Source organism: Zootoca vivipara, chromosome 8, assembly GCF_965207765.1.
Source record: "Zootoca vivipara chromosome 8, rZooViv2.hap1.1, whole genome shotgun sequence".
Lineage (NCBI taxonomy): Eukaryota > Metazoa > Chordata > Lepidosauria > Squamata > Lacertidae > Zootoca > Zootoca vivipara.
This window is the reverse complement of record NC_142591.1, coordinates 5,439,737-5,452,106: the sequence shown is the minus strand read 5'-3', so window position 1 is coordinate 5,452,106 and position 12,370 is coordinate 5,439,737. Positions and strand designations below refer to the sequence as shown.

At 48.5% G+C, this 12,370-nt stretch overlaps 1 protein-coding gene across 1 annotated transcript; it reads left to right on the top strand.

Annotated features, from left to right (window-relative positions):
* Nucleotides 1–1,250: 1,250 nt before the first annotated feature.
* Nucleotides 1,251–12,148, top strand: LOC118079345 (START domain-containing protein 10). The gene is made up of 6 exons (XM_035103478.3): nt 1,251–1,931; nt 6,083–6,230; nt 7,075–7,178; nt 8,372–8,489; nt 9,136–9,188; nt 10,986–12,148. The coding sequence occupies exons 1-6, from the start codon at nt 1,767–1,769 to the stop codon at nt 11,196–11,198; spliced, it is 801 nt and encodes a 266-aa protein (XP_034959369.3). The 5' UTR covers nt 1,251–1,766; the 3' UTR covers nt 11,199–12,148.
* The last annotated feature ends 222 nt before the right edge of the window (nt 12,149–12,370 follow it).

Here is a 12,370-nt window from a genome sequence, read left to right as displayed (position 1 = left end):
ATCAATGCCTTGTCATGGCGAAGGGGCTTGAATAACTCAGAGAAGCTATGAGCTATGCCATGCAGGGCCACCCAAGATGGACAGGTCATAGTGGAGAGTTTTGACTAAACATGATCCACCTGGAGAAGGAACTGGCAAGCCACTCCAGTATCCCTGCCAAGAAAACTCCATGGACGAAGACAACAGGCATATAAAAGTTATGACGCTGGAAGATGAGCCCCTCAGGTCGGAAGGCGTCCAACATGCTACTGAGGAAGAGCGGAGGACAAGTACAAGTAGATTCAGAGCTGATGAAGCGGCTGGGCCAAAGCTGAAAGGTCGCTCAGTTGCGGATATGCCTGGGAGCGAAAGGAAAGTCCGATGCTGTAAAGAAAAATATTGCATAGGAACCTGGAATGTAAGAACCATGGATGATGGTGAGCTGGATGTGGTCAAAAATGAGATGGCAAGAATAAATATTGACATCCTGGGCATCAGTGAACTAAAATGGAAGGGAATGGGCGAATTCAGTTCGGATGACCAAACTGCGGGAGGCAGTGCAAGACAGGAGTGCCTGGCGTGCTATGGTCCATGGGGTCACGAAGAGTCGGACACGACTAAACAACTAAACAACAACAAACGAGTTTGCTAGTTATTGGATAGCCCTGTCTTCTGCTTGTTGCGATTTCTCAGTGTGATTAGTATCGTGATATTGTGAAAATTGTGATTAATATTGTGCAAGCAAAACTTGTCTTGCTGGGCTGTTAGCAGGGGAACCTTGGTTCAAGGGTCTTTTGAGATGGGGGGGGGGTCCCTTACTGCCCCCTGCCTTGTTACACTCAGATCTGAAGTGGGAGTAGGGGAGCTCCTCTTCCCGGATCGGGTGCATCCGTATCTCTAACAACAAGGCCACAGCATTGTGAAAGCTCCGAACACAACATTCTAGCTTTGTCACGGCTGAAGAAGTTACAGTTTGAAAACCCCTCCCTTTATGCTCCAGTACATCTGGAATGTCCTTTTTGCCTCAGAATGTAATGCCAAGAGAGAACGGCCAGTGTGAGGCAATCCCCACAACCTGCTCCCTGTTCCAGAATCCCTATTCCACAATCTAGAATTTTCTCTAGCTCCCCCACAACTGTTCCATTGCAGGGTTAGACTGCATCCTGCATTAACAAGGCCATCACATTAACCATCTGCAGAACCGAACCCAGCGGCTGCTGTTGCTGCTGCTGCTGCTGCTGCTGGCAAGTGCCCAGCTGGTTCTGCAACTCAGTGCGGCAAAGTGAGAGGCAGGTTAAGAGAAGCAGAAATTAGGAGAGGGATAGGAAAGAGGCATGCGAGGAGACACTGGAGAATACTGGGGATAGAACACTGAAATGGGCTCTCTGGGTGTATTTGTGCACTTACAGATTATCCACATAAACAGCAGAAGCTTCCCAGGGGGGCCTGGTGCCCTTTGGCAGGACTGAGAAGGCATCCACACTGCCAGGAACAGCCGTGACTCTTCTGCAGGAGAGGAGCGTCGAGGCTCTGAAGAGCCCACGCCATGCAATTGATGGAGGCACTGCCGTTCCTTCTCTCCCAGAATCAGGGCTGGGGGCCCAGAGAGGCCCCTGACAGAGCTGGGGAGGGAGAGTTATGAAGGAAGAGAGGGAAGTGTGACCAGGGCAGCGCTGAGCCCAGCGTAGCTTCCCCAGTGGCCAGCCAGGAACCTCTCTTGCCTGGGTGGGCATTTGGCACAGCTCCTTCTCTCAGAAAGCCTGCCGGCCCTGGAGGAAGCTGCACCTATGTCTGGGGAAGGAGAGAGAGCCTACATCCCAGATGATTCCGACTTCAACACTTTCCGGGACCAGTGTGAAAGCCAGGAAGGCTGGAGCAGCCGGTATAACAAGGGAGGAGTGGCAGTGTGGACCCAAATGCAGGAGGAGAGCAAGACTGTCCAGAAAATCAAGGTAAGGGAGTGGCATTCAGCTCTGGTTTACTCAGAGTAGACCCATTGCAATCAGTGAACAGGACATTCATTTCAGTGGCTGTGCTCTGAGTAAAACTTACTTGAATGCCACTCAGGGCCCCCTGCCTGGGCTTGGGAATCGTGGGTGATGGCGGGGCACTGCCCACCCCCCTTCTGCCCCCACTGATTTGCCCAGGAGCCTCTTCTCCTGCCCCTGCCCCATGAATGCTGGACTCCAAAGCAAAGGTTGGCTCCAAAACAAGCATCCCTCTTGCTGCGCTCAGTTCTCGAATTAATCCAGGCTGCAGAATGTGCAATGCTGCAATTCAGCTAGAAGATCCTTTGTGGCTCTCACATTCCCTTTTCCTCATCCTCTTTTCCCCTTTCTTTCTTTTTTTCTGTGAGGGATCTCTGCTGTTTTAGCCTCCAAGCACATTTTACAGTCAGAAATAACCCTGTTCAGGTATCTTGGCCATAAATTGAGATAGATTTACAGGAAGATAAGGCTCATTCTGTGTTTTTGAGTGCCCTGCCCAAACATAAGGGAATTGAACACTGTATATGGATTTGATAGTAGATAAAGACACAAGCTTTGGAGTTGTGGTTAGCCCTCAGAAAGAGGCTGATTCAGTTTTCACTCACTGGCTCCACACATTGTTTTCTTGAGCTCACATATTGACATTGAGGTGCTACATATTCCATATCTAAAAGGCCCAGAGATCAATACAATGGAACCTGGTTTACTTGTGTACACGAAGATTCTTTATTTAACCTACGGTTAGTTGTGATTTACATGTTTACTGAAAAATAATAATTAATAAGTCACACTGTGCTCGGTGGAGTTTATTTATTTTCAAGAAGTGTGTCTAGAATTTCTAAGCAGAATGCTCAAAGGGATTCCTTTTGTACGGCTGAGAGAAAGTTCTGAGATACAGTAATGGCTTCTTTTCTCATGCCTTACTGGGCTGGGCAGAGTGTAGATGACAGGGAGGGAAGATTGATGGTGAAACCAGTGCTGCTCATACATGGAGGGTTTTCACACTGTTCACATGATGTAATGGTCATCAAAATTCCAGCCTATCAGTGGCATAGCAGTATGTGTGTGTGTGCTCCAGAGGGGCCCTGGTCCCATGTGAGGGAGCACGAAGCAGGCGCCCCCAGCCTGGCCCGGCCCAGAGCTTTTCTTCTGGCATTGGAGGAACCAACACTCAAGCCGTGCCACGCTGGAGGGTGCCTGCATGGGGCGCCTGCTTCGTGCCCACCAAGTGCTGTCGGCTGGCTGGGTAGCAGACACAAACTCTCCCTGTCTAGGAATGGCCATAGCTCTCGAACCAGCCACAGTTGGTGGAAGGCCCTTCAGATTACACACATCTGAAATATTCCTCTGCTGGACTAAATAATCCCTGTGCAGAGGCAGACAAAGGAGCTTGGGCATCTGGACGTCTCATCTCCAAACAGCGAAAGCCCCCCTACCTCCACCCCACCCCCATTTGTGCGTAGATTGCTGGTGGAATAATATGAGCTCTTCTGTACATGAATACCAACATGAAAATAAGAATAAAAAAGAGAAAAGGCAGTATAAAAAAGGGATAGCTCTTTTCATTCAGCATCTGGCTAGTATTTAATTAAAAATGAGAACAGGATAACGAGCAGCATATACCACCTTGCTCACCTTAGCTTTCATTGAACTGAGCTGAGATAGATGCAGATAGAGAGATCCATGAAGTACCAACTGCCTGAGGCACTTAATCCTACAGACAGCTTTAGTTACAGGTGTCGTCATGACTTTGGTTACCACTAATCTGGGGTGGATCTAAACATTGGGGGGGCGCTATAAATAAGTCAGAAATCAGATTGTTTTAACAAAAGGGGGGAATTTCTATGGAAAATCGTGTTTTAAAATTTCCTGCTCTCTGTCGCCATCTGGTGTTGCATGTTTATAGCACATTCAAATTGCTGTTTCTTTAATAATGTAGCTGAGTCCTCGGTCTCTAGTTCAGGGTGGAAACCACCTGCAGACTTATGACATCTGGAATCGTTTTCTCAGGCTGGATCTAGACACATCAAAAAAGTGTTTCAGGAAAACGCATTGTAAACTTCATAAAGGGAAATTATGATGGCGAAAGGCAGGACTCCACAGCACCATCTGTTGTCAAAATGCATATAAAAGCACTTTCTCTTTACTAGTGTAGTTGAATGCTCAGTGGCAATTATCTGGTTGCCTCCACCAGACCTTTAGTGGAGAATTTCCATGTTTCTTTCACTCCCTTTTTGCATGGTTTCACCACCATGCCATCATCCAGTCATGGTCACCTTGTATTCAAAGGCCTATCCATTGAAACAGAAATTGAATTGCCATTGAGGAGGGCTGAACCCTCATGGGTTCTTGCCCTGTATGTGAAATGCTTTGAACACTCCCAAGCGTCTTAACATTATTCTCTACCTGCAGGATTAATGGGTGGCAGAGGAGTGGCCCCCCCCAGTCAGGATGTTGCCCCCAACCCCCAGTCACTTCTTGAGGGTGTTGTGTGCTGACTATGGGTCTGTTGGGAATTTGCCCCTTTTTGAGCTCCCTGGCTGGTGGAGGGAATAGATGGGTTTCTTTGAACGACAACATTTAAACATGTGGCGATGAAGAGATGGGTGGATGCCATAGCTGCCAAGTCTCCCGTATTCCCCGGGAAATCCCCGTTTTTCCAGCTGTTCCTAGCTGAAAAAACGGATATATATTTTTGTTCCAAAATGGCGGCAGCGCTACTTCCGGTCTGCTACTTTCAGCCTGGTCCCTTATTTCTCCAACAGCAACTTGGCAGGTATGGTGGATGCCCCCCCCCCCAAATTCCAATGCCTGGATGATGTGTTCAAGATGCAGACCCTCAAGCAGCGGCTGAGGAATTTCCTCTCAGGCCAGCTCCCTCTCTCCTGGAGCATCCTTTGGGATTCTCCGTCTCCTTGGGAACTGGAAGCTCAGAGCTGCAACATGCAAGAAAGACCTTAAGAAACTCAGGCAGGGAGGCCCAGGCCAGGACACTTGCACCACCACCAGACAACCTGAGAGGACTATGTGGCTCTACAGTTTATACTGTTCGTGTGTGTGTGTGTGTGTGTGTGTGTGTGTGTGTGTGTGTGTGTGTGTGTTTTAAACTGGTAAACCACCTTGGGTTCCTCAAGGGGAAGGTGGTATATAATTGCAGGAAGCAAAGACGTCGGATGCAGGGGCTATTGCACCGCACCTCACAACTGAGAGTAAAACCTTTGGGGTTGTGAGAGGTTATACCGGTATGTTCAACACCAGCAGATGCTAAACGAAATAAACAAAATCCACTTATATTAATAAATCACACAAAATGTCCACGTAGCTGCCATTTTACTGATTTTGCATAATCTTTAAAGTTTCAGAATCCAGGTTTTCTTAGCACACAATTGACCTCTCCCCCAAGTTATCTGCTTGTGTCCCAAATGGACTGCTGCTCCACACATTTGCTTGTGACGGATTGTTTGAGCTACGCCAACTGAAGAGAAAAGCTTGGTCTAAGTGCACTTGACCTTCTTTTGGATTAAGGCGTCTTATCATGACAGAAGATCTGACTAATAACAAAGTGATGGAATCTGAAGAGCCACGTGATGCAGCTCTTGCTGGACTGTACCAGCTGCTCAGACTGAAGTTTAGATAACACTCAACTCCCTGCATGCAGAAAATTAACATGTAAAGTTAAAGGAAGGCTAATTCACGTTCACTTTTTGCCCCATTCTTTCCAGGAACAGATCTGTGCTTGAAAGCTCCGTGTCCCAGCGTGTTTCTTTTGTTTGTTGCTACTGCTCTGAAGCTTTCCCTGTGAAAACCCGCTCCTTAGCAGTCAGTCAGGGCAAACATCCATTCAGGTTTTTAGTGGTTTGCTCTGGTAGAGCTTTAAAGAGCAAGTTTTTGTGAGGAAAAATCTGGAGCAAATAAAGGAGCTTTAAAATGCAGACTGTGCCTGGAAAAAAGCAGGGGGTGTGAAGTTTAGCTTGTTTTATTACAATTTCCCTCTCACCTGCCCAGCCTTTGCCCCACCCCTTGGTCAAATGTTTTGCCTCAGAGACTGATGACACAGCTGCTGTGCTTGCTAGCAGTTTTTCTGTGCATGATCACACAAATCCCTTGCCACACAGATGCGTATCGTCTGCCGTGATGTGCCTCCAGAGACGCTCTATGATGTTCTACAGGACACCAGTTACCGCAGGAAGTGGGACTCCAACATGATTGAGACCCACGACATTGGGCGCCTGACTGCCAACGCAGATGTCGGATATTACTCCTGTGAGCAACCTTGCTTGACTGGCATGCAACCCCTGGCAGATTATGTGGCTTCCTAGAAGAAAACACTTCTTGTGCCTCTCGGCTACATCCCCATCTGTGCCCAGAGGGGCTGCTGGGCTTGGGGGTTGGTGTCTCTTGAGAAAGCCATTGGGTTACTCCGCTGCAATCCTAGACCCACTTACCTGAGAGCAATTCAGGACTTCTTTCTGAGTAGCCATGGGTAGGACTGCACTGAAACTCTTAGTCCTGAGCTTCTTGCATCCCCCAAATCAAAACAAAAAACTCAGCAAGGATTTTAAGCAGTAGCTGGATGACCACCTCTCAGGGGTGCTGTAACAGAGGATTTCCTGAGGTCCCATCCAGCTGAATGGTTTTCTGAGCAGAACGCCACATTCTACCTTCTGCCATGCACATTAAATAAAATGAGTATTTGCTCAACTAATGTCTGCCTGAAACATGGCATGCAAACATGGCATTCCTTCTTTGAATGTGGGATTCTGAATGGGCAAGTATGACTGCATTGGGGAAGGAATGGCTGAGGTAGAACTTACGGTGAATACTTTGCTGCTCAGATCAGCAAAATGTTTAGCAAGGGGGGCGGATAGATCCAGGTACACACACTGGAGCTGCTTCATTAATGCTTCGTATTTATATTTATGCTATTCAAAACACTCAAAACACATGGCATATATAATCACAATCGTCTCTGTAGGCCAGTGTTATGTCCCCAGAATAGATGGGGGGGGGAACCGTGTCCTATAAGCAAGGTCTCTAGTTATGCATTATTTTCTCCTGGGGTTTTAATTTCAGTATGTTCTTGCTAACCACATTTTTTCTCTTTCAGGGAGGTGCCCAAGTCCTCTGAAGAATAGGGACTTTGTTACCTTGCGCTCCTGGCTGCCCCTTGGCCACGACTACATGATCATCAACTACAGTGTCAAACATCCAGTGAGCCACATGCTCTCAGCTCCTTGCAACTGATACTTGGGTGGTGCTTGCTTGCAGTTCAGAATGGGAAGCGGGGATGAATGCCACCCCTGGCTTGGTACCCTGCTGGCAAGGAAGAGGAAAGGGGTGCAGAGCAGGGGTTTAGTTTCACCCCATCCCTTCTCTTCCTTTGCTCGTGCAGAGACACAGAATTCCTCCTTCTTCAACCCCCTTCTCTCAGCTATGCCAGTTTCTCGATCCCCTTGCCTCATTTGTAATCCTTTAAGCCCCATTAAAAGCACGCCTTAATAATAATAATAATAATAATAATAATAATAATAATAATAATAATTTATTTATGCCCCGCCCATCTGGCTGGGTTTCCCCAGCCACTCTGGGCGGCTTCCAACGGAAAAATAAAACACAGTAATCTATTAAACATTAAAAGCCTCCCTGAACAGGGCTGCCTTCAGATGTCTTCTAAAAGTCTGGTAGTTGTTTTCCTCTTTGACATCTGTTGGGAGGGCGTTCCACAGGGCAGGCGCCACCACCGAGAAGGCCCTCTGCCTAGTTCCCTGCAACTTGGCTTCTCGCAACGAGGGAACCGCCAGAAGGCCCTCAGAGCTGGACCTCAGTGTCCGGGCAGAATGATGGAGGTGGAGACGCTCCTTCGGGTATACTGGACCAAGGCCATTTAGGGCTTTAAAGGTCAGCACCAACACTTTGAATTGTGCTCGGAAACGTACTCAGAGGAACCTAGGAAGTTGCCTTCTACAGAGTCAGACCATTGCTCTATCTGGCTGAGTAGCTGGCAGCAGCTCTATGGGGTTTCAGAGACGGACAAGTCTTTTCCAGACCTGCCTGAAGCTTCCTGAATACAAAGCATGTGTTCTAGCACTGAGCCATGGCCTTGCAGCAAGAATATCTCACTCACCTCTTCCTGAGTTGGCCACTATGGGGAACTGGCAGCCTCTACAGTGGGGTTGCTACTGCTGCTGCTTCTTGGTTTGGCTCTCTAGCAGTTTCTTCCTTTCCCTCCTTTGCTCCCTCCATGGGCCCTGCTCCTACACCTGAGGGCCCTTAGTGCATAAGCATGTTTCCACAAAGGGCTTATTGTGTGATTCAGTGCCTTCACGAGTTCCCCTTCAAGTGGGTACTCATGTCGGTGACTGCATGTATGAACCAAGCCTTAGACTGTGGGGTCTTCTCTGCAGAAGTATCCGCCCCGAAAGGACTGCGTGAGGGCCGTATCCCTACAGACCGGCTACTTGATCAAGGCAACGGGCAAGAGCGGCTGCATTCTTTACTACCTCACCCAAGTAGACCCTCGAGGTGAGCATCTTTACACCCAGGTTGTGGTTGGGAAAAGACAAAGCCTGAGAGGGGGGGATTGTTCCAGGCAGTGCCCAAGTCAGTGTTGAGGGTTCAGGGCAGCAAATAAAGGGGAGGTTTCCTAAGACACAGGTAGGAACCATTTTTGGCATAGCAGGCCATTTTTGGCATAGCCAGATTGCAATCAGCTGAGGTTGTTATGACATCACTTGCGAGTCGAAGCCCTTGGTACCATGTTTCCCGAGTGCCTGGCAGCAATCCAGTGTGCAGAAGGGGGGCTTTAACCCTGCTCTCTGCAGGAATTGGCTGTGTTGATCAAATTCCACAAGAAGGACCTGCTCACTCAGCCGATCCTGAACTCGCCACCATCAGTTGAACTTGATTGTGCAGCCAATTCAGCCACGTCTCTATCTGCACCCTGCATCTCAGGTGTGGGGCTGGTGGGTGTGCTTTGGGGAGAGGAGCCTTGCAGGATAGCAAAGGCTAGCCAAAGGACCCACACCGATGGGTGACACACCTGTCCCATGGGGCACAATAGACTGGGCTCTTCCCCGTGTAGGAACGGTGGGAAAACACAGCAGTTATCACGGCGGAGATACTTGCGCGCACCAGCTTTTGGTAACGAGTGAATCTGGTTTGCTTTTAGGCTCCTTACCAAAGTGGGTGGTGAATAAAGCGTCTCAGTACGTGGCACCAAAGGTAAGTTGGCATTGTGTGGCACATCCATGTCAGACTATGACTGAAGCAAGTTGCTAAGCAGGCTTGGTAGAGGGGGGGGAATAACTGTCCATATTGGCACACCGTCAAAAAGTGTAGCTCTGCTGCACAGCTGGAATATGGAACACCTCTGCAGTTTTTGGGCCAGCTACTCGCCCCCCCCCCACACACACACACAGACCATGGGCACTCCCTGCCACTGCCATGGGCCCATCACCACCCCCCACTGCCCCTCCCATAGCGGTGCAAGTGTAGTGGAGCCCATGGCAGAATCATGCCCACAGAGGAGGCAGAGGCATACCTGCCAAGTTCCTGTCTGAGAAATAAGGGACCTGACCGGAAGTAGCAGACCGGAAGTAGCGCTGCCGCCATTTTGGAACTGGGCGGAGCATGCTCAGAAGCAACTTTTCATGCTGCTTTGCCCAGTTCCAAAATGGCCGCCATGCCATAAGTCACACTGCAGCCATTTTGGAACTGGGCAGAGCTGCATCAAAAGTCGCTTCTGAGCATGCTCCGCCCAGTTCCAAAATGGCTGCCGCGCCAGAATAAACCGGGGGGGGGAACAAAAAAAACCTGTTTTTTCAGCTGGGAACAGCTGGAAAATTGGGGGTTTCCCGGGAAATACGGGAGACTTGGCAGCTATGGGCAGAGGCAGTGTGGCGGCAGGGGGGTGCGCTTATGGAAAATGTGATGCAATTGTGGAGGAGGGAAAAGCAAGAAGCATGTTCCTCAGGCTCACATCTGCTGCCCGAGGCCACTGCCTTACTAGACCTCATGGGCATGCTAGCCCTTCAACCAAATTGTTTGCTCGGGGACATTAAGGAGACTCAAGAGAACTACTAGTGTGCCCCAATAAAGGAATTAAATAACTGACAGCTCTTAGGAGGGGCATGGAGATTCCTTCTACCAATCAGCCTCCTCTGAGGGCAGGAAATTCTGCCATGACTGAATTCTATTTTATTTTGATTTTATATACTGTGATCTTTTTATGTGAACTGCCCTGAGACCTCCAGGTATAGGGCGGCATATGTTGTTGTTGTTGTTGTTGTTATTGTTGTTTAGTCGTTTAGTCGTGTCCGACGCTTCGTGACCCCATGGACCATAGCACGCCAGGCACTCCTGCCTTGCACTGCCTCCTGCAGTTTGGTCAAACTCATGTTCGTAGCTTCGAGAACACTGTCCAACCATCTCATCCTCTGTTGTCCCCTTCTCCTTGTGCCCTCCATCTTTCCCAACATCAGGGTCTTTTCCAAGGATTCTTCTCTTCTCATGAGGTGGCCAAAGTATTGGAGCCTCAGCTTCACGATCTGTCCTTCCAGTGAGCACTCAGGGCTGATTTCCTTCAGAATGGATAGGTATATAATGTATATAAGGTATATAATTTCTTTCAGAATGGATAGGGCGGTATATAAATTATTATTATTATTATTATTATTATTATTATTATTATTATTATTTAAATGAGCCAAAGAGACCTGAGGCCCGCAGAGGTCATCTACTACAGTGTTTCCCAACCTTGTGCCTCCAGATGTTTTGGGACTACAACTCCCATCATCCCTAGCTAGCAAGACCAATGGTCAGGAATGATGGGAATTGTAGTCTGAAAACATCTGGAGGCACAAAGTTGGGAAACACTGATCTACTGTACCTCTGTCTCAGCCACAGCCCTGAGCCTGCTGCCTCTGTCTGGTCATGTAAAAGTGGGTCTTTGCTTTCAGAAACACAATGTTCGTCAGCAACCAGATTTTTAGCTAGTGCCAACTTACTCTCCTTTTTCAGGCTATGAAGACGATCTATAAGGCAGGGCTGAAGTACCCAGAGTGGAAACGGAAGCATGACCCTGGCTTTAAGCCTTGGTTGCACCCAGAACAGAACATGTTGCCCAGCATTAGCCTAGCTGAGCTCTCCCTGCAGCATGCTGACTCCTTGGAGAACATCGACGAGAGCAGTCTGTCTGAAGCCAAGACGAGCCTCAGTGACGAGGAGGCCTGAGGCCAGGATCCGGATGCACAGCCGTCCTGTGGGCTGGATGAGGCCTTCTTCCACCATCCAGAGCAGAACAGCTCTCACAGAGCCACCTGCCCACCCAACAGAACACAAAGCCCCCTGCCCGCCAACTCCCCACCTTCCAAGACACACAGACACACCAGGGGCGTTCAGCGCTACTTTTCAAGAAGCGCACATATGACCAGTGGCCACAGATTGCTCTTGTCTCCTTCCCTATTTGTGAATCTTGTTGGGAATCACCACAATTGTGCATGGGATGGTGGTTTCAGGTGGCCATGACAGGCCTGCAGAATCTCAGTGCATGGGAATGGACCCCACAGGACCAACGAACATTGTGGATCTGCCCAGAGCTCGGCAAGGGGTGGAAGGGTGGGGTTCTCTCACTTGCTGCTTTGCATTCTGGCCTTTTAGAGCAGTTTGGTGGCACTTGGGGGACAGCCCCACTAGCAATGCCCTGGACCATTCACCAAAAGTTGACATTACGTACTGTAGGTGTGGAATGAGGACCCAGGATGCTGGAAGGTGGCCTTCACATTCATACATAATGCTAAGCCACAGGTGCCAATGTGATTCCTTGGGCCTGGTACATTGTATGTGGATTGGGGCCCCTGCATTCTTCCCTCTGTAATCTATTAGCAAGAACTGCTACTTATGCACATATATTAATTTAGCCTGGCCTACCTCACAGTGCTGTTGCAAACAGGAAGGGCGGGATAGATGTACATGACCTTGAACTCTTGGAAGGAAAAGTCACACACAAACACATCATGCCATTCACAGATTGTGTAAAGAAAAACAAACCTGTACAATCCCAGAAAAGCAGCCCTCCCCCCTTGTTTTAAATGCAACATTTTATAATTCTGTTACCTACTGCAAGATACCAAAACAATAATAATAAAAAAGTTGGCCAACCTTGACAAATCGATAAACGACAACAAGGAGAAAAATATTGTACGTGTGTGCAGTTTCAAACTTTGTTATCTTAACTATGAACTCTCAGATGAGGCTACCTTGCAGGGCTGTTGTAAAGATAAAAAACGGGGAAAGGGAGACAATTATACTCCTTGAAATCCCAGCAGTTAAAGCATGATACAAACAAAAGATAAAAAGGTAAAGGACCCCTGGACAGTTAAGTCCAGTCAAAGGCGACTATGGGG

Bases quoted from the DNA above. Each gene is read 5' to 3' on its own strand.
- LOC118079345 (XM_035103478.3), top strand. From the start codon at position 1,767: ATGTCTGGGGAAGGAGAGAGAGCCTACATCCCAGATGATTCCGACTTC. The intron at 1,932-6,082 runs GTAAGGGAGTGG...CTTGCCACACAG, and splicing joins AGACTGTCCAGAAAATCAAG to ATGCGTATCGTCTGCCGTGA. The intron at 7,179-8,371 runs GTGAGCCACATG...TCTTCTCTGCAG, and splicing joins ACTACAGTGTCAAACATCCA to AAGTATCCGCCCCGAAAGGA.